At 37.4% G+C, this 21,790-nt stretch overlaps 1 protein-coding gene across 1 annotated transcript in view; it reads left to right on the forward strand.

Moving 5' to 3' along the window:
* The first annotated feature begins 3,466 nt into the window (after window positions 1-3,466).
* Window positions 3,467-21,790, forward strand: part of LOC146169718 (protein capicua homolog) — a 34,341-nt gene continuing 16,017 nt past the window's right edge. Inside the window, exons 1-23 of the mRNA XM_083387047.1 lie at window positions 3,467-3,854; window positions 7,975-8,100; window positions 8,420-8,515; window positions 8,950-9,138; window positions 10,688-10,827; window positions 11,325-11,420; window positions 11,790-11,861; window positions 12,150-12,268; window positions 12,897-13,055; window positions 13,408-13,647; window positions 14,005-14,083; window positions 14,343-14,559; window positions 14,820-15,155; window positions 15,433-15,664; window positions 16,229-16,380; window positions 16,715-16,912; window positions 17,441-17,800; window positions 18,034-18,273; window positions 18,700-18,968; window positions 19,246-19,389; window positions 19,935-20,146; window positions 20,856-21,041; window positions 21,455-21,662. Coding sequence (XP_083243173.1) covers window positions 3,611-3,854; window positions 7,975-8,100; window positions 8,420-8,515; window positions 8,950-9,138; window positions 10,688-10,827; window positions 11,325-11,420; window positions 11,790-11,861; window positions 12,150-12,268; window positions 12,897-13,055; window positions 13,408-13,647; window positions 14,005-14,083; window positions 14,343-14,559; window positions 14,820-15,155; window positions 15,433-15,664; window positions 16,229-16,380; window positions 16,715-16,912; window positions 17,441-17,800; window positions 18,034-18,273; window positions 18,700-18,968; window positions 19,246-19,389; window positions 19,935-20,146; window positions 20,856-21,041; window positions 21,455-21,662 — 4,314 coding nt within the window. The 5' untranslated portion in view covers window positions 3,467-3,610. The remainder of the gene's footprint in view (window positions 3,855-7,974; window positions 8,101-8,419; window positions 8,516-8,949; window positions 9,139-10,687; window positions 10,828-11,324; window positions 11,421-11,789; window positions 11,862-12,149; window positions 12,269-12,896; window positions 13,056-13,407; window positions 13,648-14,004; window positions 14,084-14,342; window positions 14,560-14,819; window positions 15,156-15,432; window positions 15,665-16,228; window positions 16,381-16,714; window positions 16,913-17,440; window positions 17,801-18,033; window positions 18,274-18,699; window positions 18,969-19,245; window positions 19,390-19,934; window positions 20,147-20,855; window positions 21,042-21,454; window positions 21,663-21,790) is intronic.

Consider the following 21,790-nt stretch of genomic DNA (forward strand, 5'->3'; position numbering starts at 1 on the left):
TTTTTGTTTTTCTTTTTATTTGTTTCTTTCTTTTTGGGTTGTCACTTTGGGTAAAAAATTTAGGAAGGTAAGTCAACTAAAAAAAATTTTTTTTTTTTAAAGTGAAATGGTTAGCTGATTAAATGACCCAAAACACCTGGCGGTAAGGAAAGCTAATAAGTAACAACTACGACCAAAAACGATAGATTTGTGCTTTCCAAACTGGGCATGCAAGCCGACCCCTTGCTTAGAGCGCTTGTGCAAACTTTAACGAAGCAAATTGCGCCACTGGCCGTTTTTATCCCTGCCAGGCCACTAGAGATGCGAGTGTCGTATTCCAGTGAACTCCAGGACGGGGCTTGTTGTTGATCAAGGGCGCCCGCGAGCCTCGCCAACGCAAACATGCAAAAAGGTACTACACGGGTTCGTTGTGTGGGGCGTCGTCGTATACGCAGTGGGACTCGGCAGCGATTGGCCGATTGCGGCTTTGAGAGTGTCTGTTGAGAGACCAAGTTGGCAGAAAACAATGCACACTTTTTGCCGGTTACCAAGGTTCTACCCCCATTTTTAGCTGCAAATTGGGAGTAAGGTTTTGTTTAAGGCAACGGTTTGCGTTATTTGTCTGGTTAAATTGCGATCAGTTAATTCTAACATGGCAAAAACGAAAACCTGTATTTTAGGTTCACCTACACAAGAAGCGTTTTACCGTCAGTTGACTATAAAAATTAATAATATCCATTTTTATTTAATTTCACACACAATTTATCTGTAGCCATGTTTATGAGCAGTCAGTCCTAAAATATTTCGAGAACCAAAGTTGCTGAAAGGGAGGAGGCCCGATGTCGAGCAGCAAGGCAGACGAGCGTTTAACAGGCTAATTCACTATCGTCGACGAGAGGAATCTTTCCCTTCGAGCGAACCGGCCTCGCTGTTGCGTCATCCCTGTTTGCCGCAGCCCTGGCAGCCTCGCACTCGTGCAAAACGCGTTGCTGCTGCTTCGCTGAGCGTCACGTCCACACAGCCAACGCCAACCACCGAGCGCTGCTCGCAAAGCTTCGGCGCCACTCCTAATCGCGCGTAGTTTAGGCCGACTACACACAATAGTTTGTCAAGGCCCCGCTAACCAACCTAGTCAAGCAGAGCGAGCGCCGAGCAGCTATCGGCTCATTCAGCAGCCCTGCGCGCCGGTGCGTGACCAAACCACGATGGTGTAACTCGCGAGTTATCGCGCTTCGTTTTTGTTTCGCCTTTTTTTCTCTTTTTGTCGATCGCTTTGCGCGCCTGTGTCGCAATCGGCCGGCGCTTTTGCTGCTCCGCCGATATGCGATGCGCCGATGCGTGCTGTTTTCGTGGCTGGTTCGGCCGGTGCTTTGACTGAGAGCTTGTACGGTGTTAGCTCGCCCGCACGTTTGCTTGTTTGGCTTGCGTGTGAACAAATAGCCAAGGGCCTACGCCGGCGAGTTGCCAGTCTTTTCGTGGCGACATGTCACTTTACTTTCTCGTGTCGAACCGAGCGAACGATCGAGAATGAACTGTTGGAGATTGTCTGCGCATTCGTAGTGCACATAACGCGATCTCCATGTATGTGTATTTCTGGGTGCGGGAGCGGCCTTTCTTGTGTGTCACTAACATGGCAAAAACGTCGTCCTGAATAGACTTCTCGTAGTGGCTTGTCTACGCTTAGGCAGGTGTGGCCGCCGTCTAGTTTTAGTAGGAAGTTCTATCAGTAAGAAATAATTTCACTGCAGGTTTATGCAGAATGTGTACCACTGTTGATATATCAACTGTTATGACTGACAACACATTTCGCCATTACTAGAGTGTTTGCGACAATGTGTATTTAAAGTAAAGGCGCCTGCCCTTAGCAGGATTTCGCGAGCAAGTTTAGGTCACAAACAACAATCCGGCGATTCGCCAAGCTAAGAGGTTGCATCTGCAACTTAGGTCTGCTCTCTTGCCGCAGAAAAGCTCTTGTTTTTTCGTATTTTGAAGAGTGCGGGCCTGTGGGGTGGACTACGCAAGCTGCGGTGTACGCGCGTACTGCGATTTCCTGTCCATCAATGAATCACCATACTATTGCAGGCGCCGATTACTTGTTTTGGGTACGCAGCAGCAACAGTAGCACTAGCAGTAGTGGTGCTTCGCCGACTGCCTTTGTGGTGGTTGCCTGGCGCTGCTACTGACGCAAGGCAATGCAATGTAAGGCAGGGCAGCGCAGGGCGGGTCGTTTACTCATTCACCAAATCGTTACCATAACATACACTACCGGCGCAGGTTTATTTTGCTTGTGGCTGAGGTTAGAACATGTAGCCGAATTAGCTGTCTGTTAAGAGTGTTGTTCGGCTAGTTGGCAGGATTATTAAAAAGTTTTTATGCTAAGGGGACACTTAACAAAGGAAAATAATGGGCGCTCATCTAGAATCCTACCACAGAACTAGTTGTTTAACGCACATTGCATGGGTTAGGGTGCAGGTTAGCGTTTGGATTTGAGTGGATCAAGTGTAATTACTAGGGCCGGCAAAAGTCAATAAAGTTAAAATTTTTTAAAGAGCTCGTCTGTCCACGAATCAAAGAATAAAGTTGTTTTCAGCACCTAGGGGACTGTTTGTAAGAAGTTTATAGGTTAAAATGAAGTTAAAATTTACAATAAAGTCAAAATTTTTTAATTAAGTTAAAATTTGTCAAATTATGTCTTTTGACAAAGTTTTTTGTGTTTCTTGAGAGTAATTTTTATAAAAATCGTTATGAAAGCATTGTTAATCAGGAACTGCAACGCAATTAAACCATATTAACCCATAAAAGCGGGAAATATGTAACAATGCCCACTTTTATCAGCAGTAACTTTTATCGCAAATTGTCCATTTTTATATTCATAGTTATGCATTTAAATAATTCTTATAAAACACTTCCTCTTCATAAACGTGGTCTTTTCGAAGATCAAAATTTTGGATCTTAGGAATAGCCTACTGACATTCTGTAATACAAAAATGCCAAAGCAAGCTAAATCTAATGCCAGAAGACACAACGCACTTTTTAAATCCATAAAACACTTTGACTTTTCGACAAAATATTATGTTTGTGTCTAAAATTGACAAAATGTTATGTTTGGGTAACTGGCATCAATTCAAGGAAGAACTGTAGCCTTTAGAAATAAGCAATTTCGTTAGGTTAAAATAAAGTTAAAATTTGATAAAAATAAAGTCAAAACTTTTTTTTTTTTGGTTAAAATAAAAATGGCCCTAGCAATTACTATACATATTTAATCTCACACATTTCTTTCTTTCTTGCAGTTTCAATTTTAACAACTTGTTTCGTTACTTAGTGTTAGGATTCGAGACCAGCTGCCAATAATGTTTTGTTCTACATCTAAATATTTTATAAATAAATTACATACAAAACAAGTAGTAATAAAAACTGGCAAGTTGTATTTTGCTACTTGTAATTCAGCCTGCTTTAACAATGTTTGATTTTTGTTTCCAGATGAAAATAGAATAAAACTTGGTGGAATGCTGTTTTTAGCCTTTTTAAACTCTCCTCTGCATTAACGAAAAAGCAAACCTGCCTCCACCACACCAGTTTATACAAGCCAAGGAAAAACATAGTGCGAATTTAATGGTCACCGCCGAAGGTCATGGCGTCATTTCTTGCAGGGCAGGCAAAGAGTCCTCACAGTTTGCCTGTACGAAGTGCCACTAGCGCCACACAAGTGTCCGCTTCAGCGTACCCCAACATTCCCGGCAGTCACTCAGTGATTGTGCCAACCCCCAGCAGCCAAATTGGCCACTCGCCATTCCTACACCCTGTCGCGTCCCAGGCAATAAATGAAAGTAACAATAACAACACAAGCTCAAGGCCACAGTCAAGAGAACAAATAGGTATGTCCATTTATTACATAGGAATATTTTTGCCTTGAATGCTATATATTTTAGTTTGTTTTTACATAAATGAGTCAAACCATATCAAATCAACACACCCATATGACATGACCTCTTTCAAATTTAATGAAATTTAACATGAATAAAGTAGTTGTCATTAAAGTGGGATTTACCAAATTTCAGCCTGATCGGTCGAGAAATGTAAAAGTAATGACATAAGAAAGTTTTTGCATAATATCCACACGATGGCGTAGTTTCAACATTGTTTTGTGAATAACTTTTAACTGGTAACTAGCAAAAACTTCTATAATATATCAAAAGAAAGAAGAGAATGGATAGCATGCTACTGTCTTGGTTGTACATATTGCTTTAGACCAGAAAAAATATTATAGGTGAATTTGTACTTGAAGTTTAGGGGGTAATCGGATGACTCCGGACATAAAATAATACTTTTTTTTTTTTTTAGAAAAATAGTTTAATTACTTCTTTTTAATAAAACATCAAAATTTTTGTGGTGTTTTGCTTATATATTTATAAAAATATGTTATGTATCTGTAGTAATAAAAAACTGAAAGTTGCATTACAAAGAAATAAAAGAGTTATAAAAAATAGGGAAAAAAGGAAAAAGGCAAATTACAGTGGAGTCTTGGTTAAGTAATAAACAAAGAAAGTATAAATAGGCTGTGCTGACAGGCAGTTCAACAGCAAAATAGTTACTTATAAAGGCTTGCAGAGAGCTTAAAATATTGTATTTAATTTTCAGTAATCTGTAAAATGAACTGTGAAATTGGACTATTGCTAAATGAAGATTGTGATTTTTCAACTTCTAGTAAAGAGCTAATTTCTGACTTAAAAGTTGAAGAGCTTGAAATTATAAGAAGAAGGTGTGGACTCACAGGCAATCCTACAAACCTGTGTGCGGGCCATACAAGAAAATATTTAAAAGATTATGCATATCATAACAGAGCTTGCTGTGACCCATTTAGCAAGCACACAAAAAAAATATTGAAAAATGTTAGGGAAATTTCTCTGAGTTTTTGTTTGAAATATTCATCTTTAAATCTGGTGCCAGGAAAAAAACTCTGTCATCATTGTCGCATTCATGTTTTACAAAATGCATCAGCCTCTGAAAGTTTTGTTACAGCAGAAAAAGATTCACCAAGTTCTTCAACCAGTAATGTTTCAATAACTGATCCAAGTTTATCATCTGAATCTGACGAAATTTTTCAAGGTACAGCAGTAGATGTTGTAAATTTGAACAAATCTTTGCACAGTTTAGGGGAGTCTCCTTTAAGTTTAAGGAAGCTGCATAGGAATAAAAAATATGGGTCTGAAAAAGTTGAACAGATGACTGGTACACTTCGAAAAAGATTAAGAATGGATATAAGTGTTCAGCAAGAAAATGTTGTTAAAGAGCAAAAACAAAGCAAATACTTTCAAGAAATTATGAAACAGCTGAAAGAAAAATTTGAGAAAAGCAAAAGATATGAAAAACTACAAGTTTTGACTGTGGTACCGCAATCATGGAGCATTAGGCAAACTCAACAGGAATTTGATGCACCAAATTATATGGTGCGCAAAGCCAAAGAGTTGTTCAACAAAAAGGGAATTTTATCCACTCCAAACCCCAAACCTGGTAAGCCACTAATACAATCTACAGTTGATCTTGTAAAGGAATTTTATTTGAGTGATGAAATTAGCAGACAAATGCCTGGGATAAAAGATGTTGTTTCAGTGGTAGTGGATGGAGAAAGAAAATCACTTGGAAAACGACTAATTTTATGCACAATAAACGAGGCACATCGTAAATTTAAAACTGACAATCCTAGTATTAAAGTTGGAATTTCAAAGTTTACAGAATTAAGGCCAAAGCAAGTGGTACTACCCGGATCTAGTGGAACACATAATATTTGTGTATGCACCATTCATGAAAATGTTAAGCTGATGATTGAAGGCGGACGTTTATGGAAAATATTTGGAAGTGATAAACAACAAACCTGCATATACAAAGATTTTTTGTGTATAATTACTTGTAATCCTTCAACAACAAACTGCCACCTCAATAAATGCCAACATTGTAAAACAAATATTGTGAAACTAGAAGAAACTCTTAAGAAATATTTTGAAGATGAAGGAATTGATCAAATAACGTACAAATTGTGGTTGACAGTGGACCGAACAACATTAGAAACAGTAATTAAAAAATCAGATGACTTTGTCACAACATATTTGGAAAAACTAGAAAAGCTTTTGCAACATGATTTCATCGCCAAACAACAATCACTTTATTTGAAAAAATTAAAAGAAAGTGAATTATCTGAAACTGCAATAATAATTGCAGACTTTGCAGAAAATTATTCTTTTATTCTCCAAGATGCTGTTCAAGGCTTTCATTGGACTAATTCACAGGCAACAATCCACCCATTTGTAGTTTATCACAAATTTGAAACAGAAGCAGAAAAAACACCCCACCTTAAACATGAAAACTTCGTAATTGTGTCAGACACCCTTAGACATGACACTAATACAGTTCATTGCTTTCAGCGAAAAGTCTTAGACTTTCTTAAAAAAAAATTTCCATTGTTAAAAAAAGTAGTGTACTTCACAGATGGTGCTGCTGGACAATATAAAAACAGAAAAAACTTTTTAAATTTAATGTGTCACAAACAAGACTTTGATTTATACGCTGAATGGCATTTTTTTGCAACTTCACATGGCAAAGGACCATGTGACGGGTTGGGTGGGACTGTGAAAAGATTGGCTGCCCGGGCAAGTCTGCAGAAAATTGGAGAACAACGTATACAAACCTCAAAAGAGCTATATAATTGGGCCACAACAAATATCACAAATATTAACTTTTCATTTGTATTGGAAAAAGAAGTAGAAGAAGAATGTGCATTGCTTAAGAAAAGATTCGAATCAGCCATTCCAATTCGTGGAACCCATAAGTACCACTGCTTTATTCCAGAGGAATCTTGTCAGACTCACATCAAGGTTTCTGAATTTTCTGCATCATTGGATTATCAGAAGGTCCTGGTTTGTGACATTCCCTACAAACAACTATTGCATTGGGATGAGCTAAGGGGGTTTGTTACCTGCAAATATAACAACCAATGGTGGCTTTCCTGCATTTTGGACCAATTAAAGGAATCAGATGAAGTGATGGTCACTTTTCTACATCCAGCCGGACCTTCCAGATCTTTTAAATATCCGAAAAACAAAGATGAACTTGTGGTTCCTCGTGACAACATTTTGACTAAAGTTCATCCATCAACAGCGACTGGAAGAACTTATCAATTGACATGCAAAGAACAACAAAATGCATCACATGTCTTGAATATGTAAAGCAAAAATAAAATACAGAAATGTTCAGTGAAATTTTTTTCGTACTAGCCATTTTGTTAGGTCCCCTAAAGATAGGCTCATTAAGTGACAATGTATGCTATAGATAAATGTCCATAATTCTATATAAGCAAAAAACCCCATTCCCATTTTCCTGTTATTTAACCAACAAATATAACTTTTTTTTCTAAAAAAAAAAAAATTAAAAAAAAAAGTATCACAAGTGCCCATTTTAACGTTTACATTTTGTTTGATTTTTAACACGTAGGAGTTATGTTAGATAATTATGCTCAAAATATCCTTTTTAGTCCTTTAAGATGCAAAATTACCTTTCCAAGGATGCATAACATTTTATTGTAGCTTTTGTACATCCAAAGATATGGCTGGTTTTATGTTGGAACAGCGCCCTCGAGTGGAAAATACGCATTTTATTTAAACCTAAATAACTTTGCAAATACACAACAGACTAGAATAAAATTTGGCACACATCTTCAAATAAAGATCCTTAACATATATACTAATTTTGGTTGGAATCTGAGAGGGTCATGTCAAAAAAGCAACTTTTTTGTGTTGATTTGACATGGTTTGACTCAAATACAAAGTAATTTGATTTTGTTTAAAAAGTGTACAGCACTTGCTTCTGTAGATCAAGTATAATCCAATAATATTGAATTATTGTATGTCTAACTTATTTTTGTAATAAAATCATCAATTTCAAAAATAGTATATGCATTTTTCTATCGGAAGAACAATTAACTGAGTTGAGACCTATTTCTAGACATGTCATCCCATTCAAATGAGTCTGTTCGACCACCAGCGAACAACCTGGTTCCCATTCAATCCAGCGTAAACTCAACATACCACTTGGGTCCAGATGTTAAATCTCTGCCCCTAAGACCTGCTGGTAAGTTTCTGTTTGACAAGCTTGTAGCTTAGGCATTCATGTAACTTGAATATTATGCATTCTAAAAAAAACAGGCTGTAATAGGTGTTTCTGCATGTATTGGGATGTTTATTGTGTAGTTGTGAAAAAAATAATTAAAAAAAATTAGCTTGGTGGCTTGGCTGCCACAGAAACTGCACTGTTGTTAAACCTACACAATGTCGCCACTGTATGTAATTTTGATTTAACTCTTCATTAGAAAAATCGTTTCTAATCTTTATTTAAAAAAACTACTTATATGAGGTTTTGCAATGTATAAAAACACATAAATTTTTTATAGCGTCCAACTTTGTTCCACCCCAATTGGCAAGAAACAAGCCGCATCCAGGCATTCACACATCTGAACCATTATCTTTGGTCCAAGGTAAAACGGCAGGTTAGTGAATTTGTCTTCTGCTGTTGACAACAGCTCTCTGAATCATTGTCCTGTGTAAAATGCAACACTGGTCTTAAGGGCACAATGGCAGACTACAAAAAGGTTACGAGAAAAGGTTTGTGCGCTGTTGTTTGAGAGGTCTCCTATGATGTGGTTTATTGTTTCAGCCTAAGTTAGGGTAAACTTCCTTAGAGTAAGCCTCATCTGTAAACTCTTACAGGAAATAGAGTAATTTATCTTCTTGCATGCTTTGTAATTTGTAGATTATCATCGTTTGTTTTATATAGATAAGGTGTCCAACAGAAAACCTAGACATTTTAAGGTTTTACACATTTTTGCTGTAAATTCCGTTCGGTTTAGTTTTAAAAACACTCTCCCTGCTGTTTTAACAACCTGTTGCTGCCCCTACTTCAGCTAAAATCCGTTTTTCTCAGGTTACGGAATCCCTAACACAATCAACAGGACCCCTGGAAGGCTGCCGACACTTGCCACTACCACACTGGCATCGGATGGCAGCTATCTGGCAAACTTTCCGAACTTAATGCAAAACCCTATGCAGGCCTTGGTTGCACAACCTCGCAGACACCTTTCTGGACACATGGCAGAGTTCACGACCCCACCTGGTAAGTTTTTATGACATACACATGATACATATAGCCCACATACACAAGATATATTGTTAACAATGGTCAGCTTAGACAGTTGACTTAATTCAGTTTTTCAAAGGATGACCGAATTTCAAGTTTAGCCTAAAAGGTTTGTGTACATGACGCATTTGTAAAAAATTTAGTTTGGTTTGCTTAAAGTTATCTTTGGAAACATGGCCATCCTTACTTTTTGGAGACTGCCTTAGCCTAGTTTTTAAGGATGTCTTTGAGCTCTGCAGTGGTTGTATCACACGTAATGGGCCCGTGTAAATTGCATTTGAAATATAAATCTTATTTTGTAGAGAATACTTTTGATTTAACTTGATTACAAGTGGAATTATTCTGTTTCTATTCAGGCTTGACCCAATGAAAAAATCATTACCTCACAACGTGTGTTGTAGAGTTCCACCAAATGTATTTCTCTGCTTACTAGCAATATGATAAATACCACAAAATTAATGCTTCTAGTCTTCGTTATCTTATTTACAGTCTTGCAAAATGAATAAGTTGGATTTGGTTTAGACAAAATATTTGGTATAAAGAGTTGTGTTTTTGTGGTAACTTTATTTTAGTTACTAGTCATAGGCTTACTAAAAGTTTTTTTTTAGGTTTATGGTGTTATTCACATAATTCCCAAAAGTAACTTCTACTGCTGCACTTGCGTAGGGTTTTTCCATACCAGGCATTATTTTTAAACTGGCCTTTTTGTGATATTTGCTGCAAGTGTTGAGTTGGGCGTTAGCCAGCTGGTGATGTAATCAAGTCATCAGATTTCTGCAAAAGCTCTCTTTATGGGAGTTGCGCTATTCATTATAGTTTACCCTGTACTTGTTGCTTCTGATATATATTTACTGACTGTAGTTGTACTTTCAAAGTATGTATTTGTTTTTCTGGAACTCTAGTCAATGATTTAGTTCCTTCATGTGTGGCTAACATGTATTGAACTGTAAAGCATATTATGAACACATAGGGTAAAGTGAAGATTTGTTCCTGAAGGCAAAAGTTTGTCAAAAGCAAAGCTTGTAGCATTGCTTTTACCTAGAGTACTATATTCAAGTGGCCATAACTTGTTTCTTTGTCTTTAAAATGTATTAGTATAAATAAACTGTTTTATGACCGTCATACAATTAAATGTACAACTTTAAGAAGGCAACTGTTTTTTGCACAATGGAGATCTTTGAGGTTACTGAAATTTTCGTGCATAAAAACATTTATTGCAAAAAACATATCACTGGTTACAAAAACTACCAGCCTGATCCTGAATGATGATGGATGTTATTTTTTGTGTAAAGCAAATGTTAAGTAACTACAGGGGTTTAAAGTTAAAATCAGATTTTAGGACTTTATTATAGATATCTATTGCATCATAAGATTCTGGGGCCTAATGGATCAGATAATCCACCCGCTGGATTTTCCTAACTTAGCACTTGAAACAGCTGTCAGCCATTTTGTTTTATTTATTTCTAGTTAAAGTCAACAAAACATCATCCTGTTGCCTTTTTTAAACTGTTTTGCAATATCACAGGTTCAAATTTAATGCGTCCAATTCCGAGCACCCCACCTAGTGGTAATGTATCGCGATCCTCTTCGGCAATGAGCGTGGGTGGAAGTGATAGCAAGCGCAGAAGGCGACAGGAGACACCGGTACAAAACCCTAGCAAATGGGTTAGTGCTTGTTTTGTTGTGTAACTTGCAAGGCCTTTGCATCCTTTTTTGTGAGTTGAAATCAAAATTATGGGTTTCACAGCTGCAGTAATGCTATTGCAATTTTCAATACTATTATAAATTCTCGGATAGACTTTGCTTTCATTTCACTCTTTCGTGTTGAGATACAGTTAAAATGCTATTGCAATTCCATAAACAGTGTTTCATTATATAATTTATACATTAATGTCATTTCCAATAAAGTTGCATTTGTTTGTCTCTGTAAAATAAATTGAATGTTCCAAAAAGGTTTATTGGTTTAAAAATAGTCAGAACTGCCTAAAAAAGTAAATGTGTTAGTTACTAATTACTGCTTCCTTCTCTGTAAAGCTACAAACTCATGCAAATGAAAGGCAAGCTTATATGCAAAACTGTTTCTGGCAAAACTCATTCCCTTGAAATGTTAGGTTGGTTTATTTTATTACATATAAACATGTAACTCCCTTGCTTGCTTTTAGGCCCATCTGCATAGGTGTATTGGACTGACTGTGCTGGCACGAAGGGGCGACACTTACAGACATGCAGATGTCAGAAAAGTTCGATCAGATGGGCAGGTGGGTTATTGATTGACTATTTCCTAACAGACATCTATGTGTCGTTTTTTACAATCATCACATTATGTGCTTGCACGAAAACATATTTTCTTAGCAAAAAGTGAAGGAAAGCAGACTTTACTGTGGTGGGCGTTTGTATCAATTTACTAAGTTTTTGTAATAATGTTTCGAAACAAGTTCAGTCTTTGTGTTTGTAGTGACGCTTAAGTATGTTTGTTGTTGTTTGATAATTAAATAAGACCTGATTTAAACCACCTTATTTGATTAAGTGTTAGTTAGACAAAACTATTATTTTGTTTGTGTTATAACTACTTCCATCATATAAACCGTAATACTTAAATTTAAACTGTTTTATTGGTGTACTTTCAGATTGGTGTGCTTTTTCACGGCGACAAAGACAAAGCAATAAACTATTTCATGGATCCTGAGATAACCAAACATGCAAGTGTACTATAGCACTTTAAATCAAATAGGCTTTTTTAATACTTATATTTTATATAGAAATTGTTGTTTTTTAATATTGGTGTCAGTGATAAAAGTGGTCAGTAACAAGAAATAATATATAATCTGTATGACAGGCAACACTAAAAACTGAATTTAACTTTTATTTCAACCTTTTTCGATATAATGTTTATTTTAAGTTTGCAATAATAAGTAAATCATTTATAACAATTTAATTTACATTCTAATCTGCAACTTTGGCGACTTTTATTTATTTTTTCTTTGTAGATAATCGCCGATGTTCCTCTAAAAGCAGACCAGCCTCCAATAGCAGCTGGCCAAAGGGTTTATGTCAAACCGCATGTCAACTCAACAGTTTATAAAAATGCTACGGTCAAAGAATATCAGTAAGTATTTAACAAACTAATTGCCTACATTACAATTATTCAAGGCTAATTTTTTGTTTTTGTTTTCCTGCATTTTGAGTACTTTTTTACCTTCATTTTATTCAAATAGGAATTTAATGTGTCTAACCCATTTCTGAGCCATGTCCTGCAGTTCAGAAACCACTGGACCAGTAGAATCACTGCAGTCTTAGGTTTTTCTATTCTCAAAAAAAAAATTCCCACACTGTTGTCGTTTAGGATAATAGCTGGCAATTTATAATGCTGCATTCCTGTGTGTGTTGTCCAGTTTGCATTTTAATACTCAGAAATGCCTTAGGCTTGGCATTGACTGCTGTTGCCGAATTTAGATTTGACATTGTTGAGTAAGTTTACCCACGTAAAAGGTTTACAAGCAATTGTCATGTTTTACTGCAATAATTTACTTTCTACAACTTAGAGCAACTCTTTAGCCTACTGTTTATATTGCAAATATTTATCTGTTTAAATAGTTGTTTTTAAGTATGCCGTATATTTCCAGAGGAATACCCTACCCAGGGAATGTTGTCCCTTGGTATTATTTTACACAACCAGTCAACAATGTAGTTCAGAGGTTTTTTTCGAATTCCAATGAGCATTATGTTTGTTATAGACCTGATAAGGAATCATACTTACTTCACGTTGAAGCGGATGACTTGGAAGTGGCTTGTGGCGCTGCCTCACGGGAGCTTTTGTCCGTCCCGCTGGACAGGATCAGGGCAGATATTGCTCCGTGGACCCTTCCCAACTTACCCTCTCCACCCTTAAGAATGTAGGTTAAAAGTTATACAAATTATTGGCTAAAGTAAATCAGTTTGCTTTTGGCAGGTTTGTGGATATACTATTCCTTATGTTTTTTTATTTGTTTGTTGGTCTCATTATTGACACAATTGAAGCTTACATGCTAAAAAAAATTACAAGTTTGTTGCTAAATTGTGCTCTTTGTTAGTAAGATACTAAAACAATATTTGTACATATTCAAATAACGTAAATAAGTTTTTAATCAAAAATACCGATAATAATAGTTTTGTTTAAACATAAGTGTGCAACTGAAATATATGCTGTTTACCTTGAACGACCTGTAAATTGACAAACTATGATTAAATGCCAAAATATTGGTTTAGACCTGATGGGGAATCGGACGTTGAGCTTGAACGATCTCGCTCTGATGATGAAGTTACTGATACCGCTTCCGAGTCGGACAGTGAGAACAACCAATCGTCGGCGGCAACGACCCCTGCCCCCAGCCATCACCCACCTGCAGTGCGTCACCGCAGTGGGGGAAGTCGACACCCTAATGATGTTCGCTTTGCATTTCCTCCTGCGGCATCCCGGTTCACCGACCACCATTTCGGACTGGGAAAGTAAGTCGAAAAGTTGGGGAAAAAGTTGGGAAAAGGCTAAAGGTTAATTCTATGTTACATAGAGGAATCAGATGGCACTATATAAAGACTTTTCTCGACCAGTCAAGAATTCAAAACAATTTGTCTTCATATAGTGCCACCTGTTTCCTCTATTTAGAATTAGACAAATACGGCCAATTACAAAGATTTCCATTTTACAGGCTCCCAGTTTAAATGCGTAATTAAGAAAGACAAAAACTTAGTTTATTTATTTATTGGCATTTAAGTAGAAACTTAGTTGTCCTTTTTAATTTAACAAAACCATTTGTGAACTAAACTGCCTTAAATGGACCTGAAATAAATATCATGTTTTTTCAGCTTGGATAGCTTTTTACCGGATCGTCCAAGACACTGCTCTGGTGCAAGTGATGTCAGCATACCTAGTCCTCGACCTGAGGTGAGCAACAAGTAGTTTTTTTATAAAAAACTTTTATTTAGGTTAGTAAACATAGTCATTGGCATAAAATAGAAGGCAACAAAATGACTAAAGAATTATTTTTTCTAGACTAAACCCTATTAAGTTTTTAGCTAAATTTTTAACATAATACATATAGTTCCACTAAAAATATAATCTTACTTATTAAAGGCCTACATTTTTTCAAAATGTTCTCCAATAGCGTCCATAAATAGAGTGAAAATCTTTCCGATGTTGTCAGCAAAACCAATTTTTCTTTGTGCAGAGTCGATCTGCGAGTCGGAGTTGCATGTCATCACCGAGTCGTGGGCTGACCGGCTCTCGTCCCAATTCATCGCTGAGTGAACGCAGCATGAGCAGGGCATCGAGGTCCGAAACTCCGATCGGTGCTGCTGGCATGAAGTACAAGAAAGGCGAAATAGTTACTCTGCGAAATGGGATTAGAAAGAAATACAACGGTACATAGCATATTTTGTGACATCAACAATTCGTTTTTTTTAGATTGTCCTTTGTCCGAATCCTATCAAATTGTATTTCTAGTTATATTGGTATTTGTTAAAATACCTAAAACATTTGAAAGAGTCGTAACTAAATGTCTGGAAGGGTGCATTTTTAGTTGACATGAATGGTTCTAGTTGTACTTTACTTTAATTCTTCAAAGTGTTTAGAACTAACTTTTCAGTCATAAATACAGTTTGCTTGCTTTTTGTAACACCAGGAAAGCAATGGCGGAAACTGTGTTCAAAAGGCGATTGCATGAAGGAGTCCCAGCGCAAGGGCTACTGTTCCAGGCATCTGTCGATGCGCAGTAAAAGTGCTGCCACCACTCCAGAGGGGCATCAAATGGCCTCGCCCAGGGACCGGTCCGCCTCGACCCCTCACTTTGTATCGGACATGCACGGCACATCCCCTGGCGGCCAGTTTGTCCCCCGAAGTGGCGCCGTGCCCCAAATGCCCTCGCCCATTGCGCCACGCCGGAATACGACATCAATGCTAAAGCCTAATCAACAGCTAGATGAAATGCAGCAAGTTGCACAGACTCTTGTTGCACTTGGTAGGTTCAAATATGTTTTTGAAGAGCAGTATCTATTTGTCTTTTTGTGTTAAGGCAGTATCACCATATAAAATTATTTAAAACTCTAGATCTTTAGTTGTAAATCAGCTTGGTTGCTATAGGGATTTAATTTTTTGTTTCTAAACATATGTGCAGTTTGATACAAGTTACAAACTAGTTTCCTTCTAAGCGCCTCTCACCAAATGTTTTTCAGCTCAAACATTTTGGGCGCATACTCATGTGAACAGTGGTTCTGACACTTTTCAATCCACTTTAGGTTCAACTGCCGAATCCCCTGGTTCCAATCCCCATCCGAACTCTCACTCTATAAACATGCCCCACCGCGACCCGCCTGGAGCGATGTCAAAACCCTGGGCCAAATTTACCCCCATAACTGCGGCAGGTACCCATCTACCCCCGCCCCCTGTCGACACAAGGCACCAACCCCAAAGTAATCAACCTGGTTGGGCACCCAAGGAAAGGCATCAGGAGGTTCCAGCACAATACAGGTGTGCTTTGCTTAAATATAAATTTAAAATAGCTCTAACAAAAGTCAAAATAGGATATTACAATGGTTATTGTGTGAAAGCTGTCTTTTTATTTTAAGTGAAAGATCAATTTTTAATTCAAGCAATTGAAGTTACTATAGCCTGTAAGCACGGAGTTTTATCAGTAAACATTTTTACAACATTTTAAATTAGAGGATAAATTGTTGGAATAAATGCAACCTAATTTTTTAAATGTCATTTTTTAACTTCTAAGCACATATGCACATTACTGGTGTCCTGACTCTTGAGTTATGTTTTTACACTTGCTTTGAGTTAGTTTTTTACTTTATTTACTATGCTTTATTGTTGAAATAAATGCAACCTATTTTTTACTGTGATATAAAAGGTTCTAAGCAAATAAGGACATTACTGGTGTCTTGTTTTTTACACTTGCTTGAGTTAATTTTTTACAGTTTTTTTTACTATGCTTTGAAAAGTCCATAGAGTTGCCCAAACTCCCTTATTTGCCCTCATCCAAGTTGATACTGAGCCAAACTCTTTCTAATGTGTAATTGTCCTAATTAGACATGAAAGCATTCACCCATCCTTCCAAAAGAAGCTCAATTTCGCCACTCCAGTTGCTGTGGCCAAGAACAAGCTACACCCCGGTGCAATTGCTCAACCTAGGAAAGATGGAATGAAGAATGAGAATGCAGACTCCGGTGTTGAAAGCATTGGTAAGATAATATTCAAAGTTGTTATGCTTACTGGTATGGACAATACATAAAAACTTATATAGTCATGGAAAGAAAATTAAAATAAATAAAAACTGTGATGGTTTAAATTTTAAAAAATTTTTGATTTCGGGTCACACAATTTATTTAAAAAAACAAAAAAAAACAAGAACAAGCACTAGTTTTAATGTCAACAATTTTGATCAATCCAATCAAATTTATTTTTGGGGGGTTTAAAATGCACTACATTTATTTATTATCAAATGTCAACAATTTTGATCAATCCAACGAAACTTTTTTGGGAGGTTAAAATACCGTTACATTTATTCATTATCAGGTCACACACCGACCCCAACTACCCCTGTGGTTACGACAACCCCCTCCACCCACCCAAGCCCCACAGCATCAAACTCCATATTCCAGTCACTGGCCCACTCTGGGGTCATGTCACCCCCTAAACTGGTATCTCGACCTTTGAACTCCGTCACCGGCCCCACCCCTGCCATCGGAACCACTCAGACATTTCCTGGCCCAGGTAAAAAATACTTTTGTTTTAAATCATCCACAAAAGCAGTTTTGTTTTTGTGGTTTAAACTATTAAATATGCTATGCATTTTTATTTTTTTATTTTAAACAATAAATGTGATGTGGTGATTCATTTTTATAAAGGTTTAATACTGGTATGATCTTACTGTGTTAGTTTATCTGCTTGTCGATAAGAACTATACCCTTCAACAGCGGCCAATCAAAATGGTGTATATTGAACACAGTAATTGTAAATTGGTCAATTTATTTATCATTAAAGATTTTCTTGTTGACAATCGTTTTGTATATATTTTGAAGTGCCATACTATAAGATTTATAGTTTTTTATGGTATAAATCCTATATTAAAAACTGTATTATAGTATAAAGCCTATATTAAAAAATGTAGTTTCATGAAGCAATTATTAAAACACACTTTCGGATTATTCAAACTTGTTTATTTGGCCTTGTGCGACTACTGCTTTTCCCCCAGAATTCAAACCATCGGGAGTTTAATGAAATCTAACAATCCCTATTTAGTTTCCCATCGGCCTCATCAAACTACAGCCACCGACTTATCCAAACCGTCCAGCAAACTGCACAACCAGCTTCGTCCCACTACTTTACACCAACAAGACCAGTCCCAGCAGTCCAACGTCTGGCGAACCCCCATCGCTACTGCGACTGCTGTTCCGCCACCTCGGATGCAGCCCCCTCCCCCATCGCAACCCATGTCCGTTGCTATGACGGCGCATGCAACCCCACAGAGGGCCCCGGTTGTCTATGCTCCGCATACGCCGGCGACTGTACAGGCGAGTTATCATCAAGCTCCACCGCAAGCCACTGCCCCGAGGAATATTAATGCACTTTTGACCGCAGCTGAACATTTGCAGGCCCAAGGTAAGTTTGTGTGTTAAAAAAAATATTTTTTCTGTACATACCTATCAACAAAATCTGGATACATTTCAACCATTGCTATAAAGTAAACATAAACGTTTTTTAATTAAGCTTAGGTTTTACCTGGTTGCCACTCTCCAAATACTAGATTAGAGTTTTTTCCTATGCTAAATATACGCTTTATTTGGTAATTTAAGGTAAAAACGAAACCCATCTCATTTCACATTTTTTTTAAGATCAACAAAATCGTAAGCCGGAAGTGACCACTCACAATCAGCCCCAGCTGCACCCCATAGCGTCCATGGGTCACCCCATCAACCTTCACATCCAACCCCAACCAACTGCTGGCAGTATGGTGAGGGTGGTGGATAAACCCCGGGCACCCCAACCCGCCCCATTGTTTGTCAGTGGCGGAGGGGTCAGGCCCATGATATACCCTAGTCCTGCGATGCTGCCTTATTCGGTACTACCAACAGGTAAAATTTTGTTTAAATTACATGCCTAAAGGGTAAACTATTTATTAATATATATTCCTATTTTATTGTTACAGTGCTGTAATTAATGTTAAGAGCATAATAGTATGCATGTACGTTTTAATCACTTTGTTGTATAGCGATGGGAAAAAATAATGCCAGAGGGATACTATTAATCCAGTCTGCTGTTTTAAAAAGTATTGTGTATCAGTATATAAACACTCATTTGTAGTTTAATCTTACTTTAGCCTTCATACATTGTGGTAGTTTTTCTTTTGTATTTGTTTGCCCTGGCTGTGTACTGACTACTGGATACTGAAAATAAATACTGTTTAGGCATAATACAATTCAAGTAAAGGCAGTTATTGCCAAAAAAAGTATACCAACATTTTTGAGATTAGCTAAAATCTAAAATGCTCTCTTCTATAGGTTCTGTGGCTGGCGGCAACCCTCTACCCTACTACGTCGTGATCCAGCCCCCGGCCCAAGGTGAGGGTGTTGCCTCAGGGGCTGCCCCACAATTCATGATGTTACCGCCGGAGCTGGCTACGCTGTATGGGGCACCTGCTGCAATGTTGCCCCAGCGTCACATGATGCCAGCTATGGTGTACTCGCCCTCCATGCAAATTCCCACTACGTTTTCCACTGCTCCCACCATTACTGAAGTCCCGCCTGGTGTTCACAAGCAGGAACAGGAGGTAACACAATTATTTCCGTGGTTGAAAATTTACAAATATTGGTTGGTGCGTTCTGACAATCTTTAGTTTCAGCTAATGGTTGGAAAACCAATTATCTGTTGTTTATTTTTGTGTGACGTGTGGAAAAATAACACTGTATATTTGCTTGACAAGGGTTAAACTTTTGTTTGGTTAACTTCTTTAAGGACTGTTCCAATTTTCATGTTTTATTGTGGCCAAGAGGGTAATCTGCTAAAAATGATGGTTTGGATAAATACCTTTATTTATTATCTTTCAGCCTTTGCAGTTGCAAACCCAAGTGAACGTCGTTCAGCAGCGCCCTTCAGTGGTGACGGCTACTGCCACCATGGCACCACCAGTTCTTCAACCTCCCCCTCCACAGCAACCTGCCAATGTGGTCGAAACTACACAAGAAGAAGGGGTACAATTCTTCTTATATTTACACTTTATCAATTTAATTTTCATTATTGAGGGGTGTATCACTATAGGGTTGCCACAAAGTCTTCAAATTTTAAATGTCTTTGAGTTGATTTGCATAAAAAGTCCTCAAAAAAAGTGTTTTTTTACGTTTTTGAATAGTCAATGAGTTTATTTTATGTGCAGCCTAAGTTATGAGCTTAGGAATAGTGCGGTAGTGAAACAATTTTTTAATCTATTTGTGACCATAGGCTTTACACTGTTTTGTTTTTTTCAATTATACTCCAAACGTGGCGAGTGACCCTAAAATCGGTCTTTAAAACTAAACAATTTCATTGAATTTATTTCATAAAAAAAGTGACAACTCCGACTAGAAAACACATGCGATATTACGAAAAAAATGTGTATTGAAAACACCAAAAATAGGAATCAATAAATATATAACGCCAAGAATAAGATAAGCATTTTAACAGGTAAAGAGGTTTAGTTTTTCAACTTAACAATATGGAATTCCTAAGAGCAAGAAATCTTTTATTTTTTTATATCCAGGAAGCGGAAGTAATAACGGAACTGAACGGGCGCGTCGTTTACCAGTGGCACCAACTCCTTCCTTTCCTGGGGCAGGTGAATCCAACCGAACCCCAACCCCACCAACCCTCCGTTCCATCCTCTTCACCCACTGCCAAGTCTGAACCCCAATATTTAAACAGCTCCCAGGGTACGGCTGCAGCAGGGGCAGCCCCTATGTCATCGCAAGCAAGGTAATAAACCCTTTAAATAAATTAAACAAGAATATAAGTCAATTAAGGATGTTTGATCATCTTGGTTTGGATTATTGGCGGTTTAGTTCGGTTGGTCTTGAAACTTGTAGGATACGAGTGTCACAGTGTGTCAGGGCTGAGCAAATTCCTTGACAAAATGTAAATTTCAATACGGTTATTCAAAGCCGAAAGTTGCACAATTTTCGGTGAAACTAAAACAAAAAATATATTTCTTTGCCTTTCCAAAAACTTTCTTTGCCTTTCTTAATTCCAATTTTGTTTTTATTTATCCTTCAAATGAAACTGTTGTCATGGATTTAAAAAAATTTCACGATAATAGCGAACACTGTTTTTTTTTGCATCGTAAATAACTCATAAAACACAAAGCCTCTGTTTAAAAATCTTTAACTAAAAGTTGAAGCTTAAGTTTGGTTAAATTTTGCAGGCCAACAACTTTCCTTGCCTTATCTTAATTCTGTCAATTTTTTTTTATTTATCCTTCAAATAAACATGTTGTCATGGATTTAAAGAAACTTCATGTCAATTGCAAATACTGTTTTTTTGCAACATAAATAACCAATAAAACACGAAGCCCTTGTTTTGAAGTGTCACGTGTAGAAAACTCAATAAACCACTATACTGAAAGCTCAGTGCAGTTTTGTTTTATTTTTTCTTTTGGATGGTACTATTTTTTTAATCCTTTTAAAAGGTACGCGTCATCCGGCGGTCAACAAAGTTCCTCTGGCCAGCCTGCGCCCCAGCTCGCAGCTTCCAACTCCCCACGGAGCGCACATGCACCCGTTGACCCCATTCACCCCCAAGCCCCTTCCCCTCATCGCATTCCCCACTCCACCCAGGTCGTTGAGGCTCCTGCTCCACCCCACGAGGACGAAGTGTAAGAAAATGGAAACTTAATACATTTTTTGAGTTATTTTGTAGCAGAGCAGGGACCACCATACTTTTTGCATTAAGGGCATAATCCAGTTTATGTGCTACTTGGCAGATATATCAAAAAATACCTTGGAAGTTTTAAAAGTGTTTAATATAATACATAATGTTCCTGCAGAGATGGGCAGAAACATTGGGTAAACCCTTGTTAAATTTTTTTTGAGTGTTGATCAATTTGTAAATCGTAACTAGGTTAAATAACACCTAGTTAATGTCAAATCTGACATTAATTTACCTGATACCTTTTTATGTTTAGATACTATCTCCGTGTTGCCTTAACAAATCATAATTGAACAGCAGTCAGAGAATAAAACTTGCATTAAATTAAAGTGAATTAAACCTTGCTTTGTTTTCTTGCAGATTTTTCTCCCTTCCCGACACGAGCTACCAGGACTTTATGATGTCTCCAACATCCATTCAAACCTTCGCATCATCCGGTTCAGACGAGCACATAAGGCCGGCGAGTGGCGTCGGTGGAGTCTTCTCGTCTGAGGATGGAACACCTCCGTCAAAACGACAGAGACACCCGTCCGAGTTTGACGATAAGGATCCAAGAAGTCCGAAAAAGGTAAGTCAAGAAAAAACTATCAACACCCGTAACCTATATTGATTTACATGCTGGTTCTATTGCAGGGTTCTAGGGGGTCCATAAAGGCCTAATTGAAATATTAATGTATATTTAAGAAGAATCATTTT

Source organism: Ascidiella aspersa, chromosome 1, assembly GCF_963924565.1.
Source record: "Ascidiella aspersa chromosome 1, kaAscAspe10.2, whole genome shotgun sequence".
Taxonomy (NCBI): Eukaryota; Metazoa; Chordata; class Ascidiacea; order Phlebobranchia; family Ascidiidae; genus Ascidiella; species Ascidiella aspersa.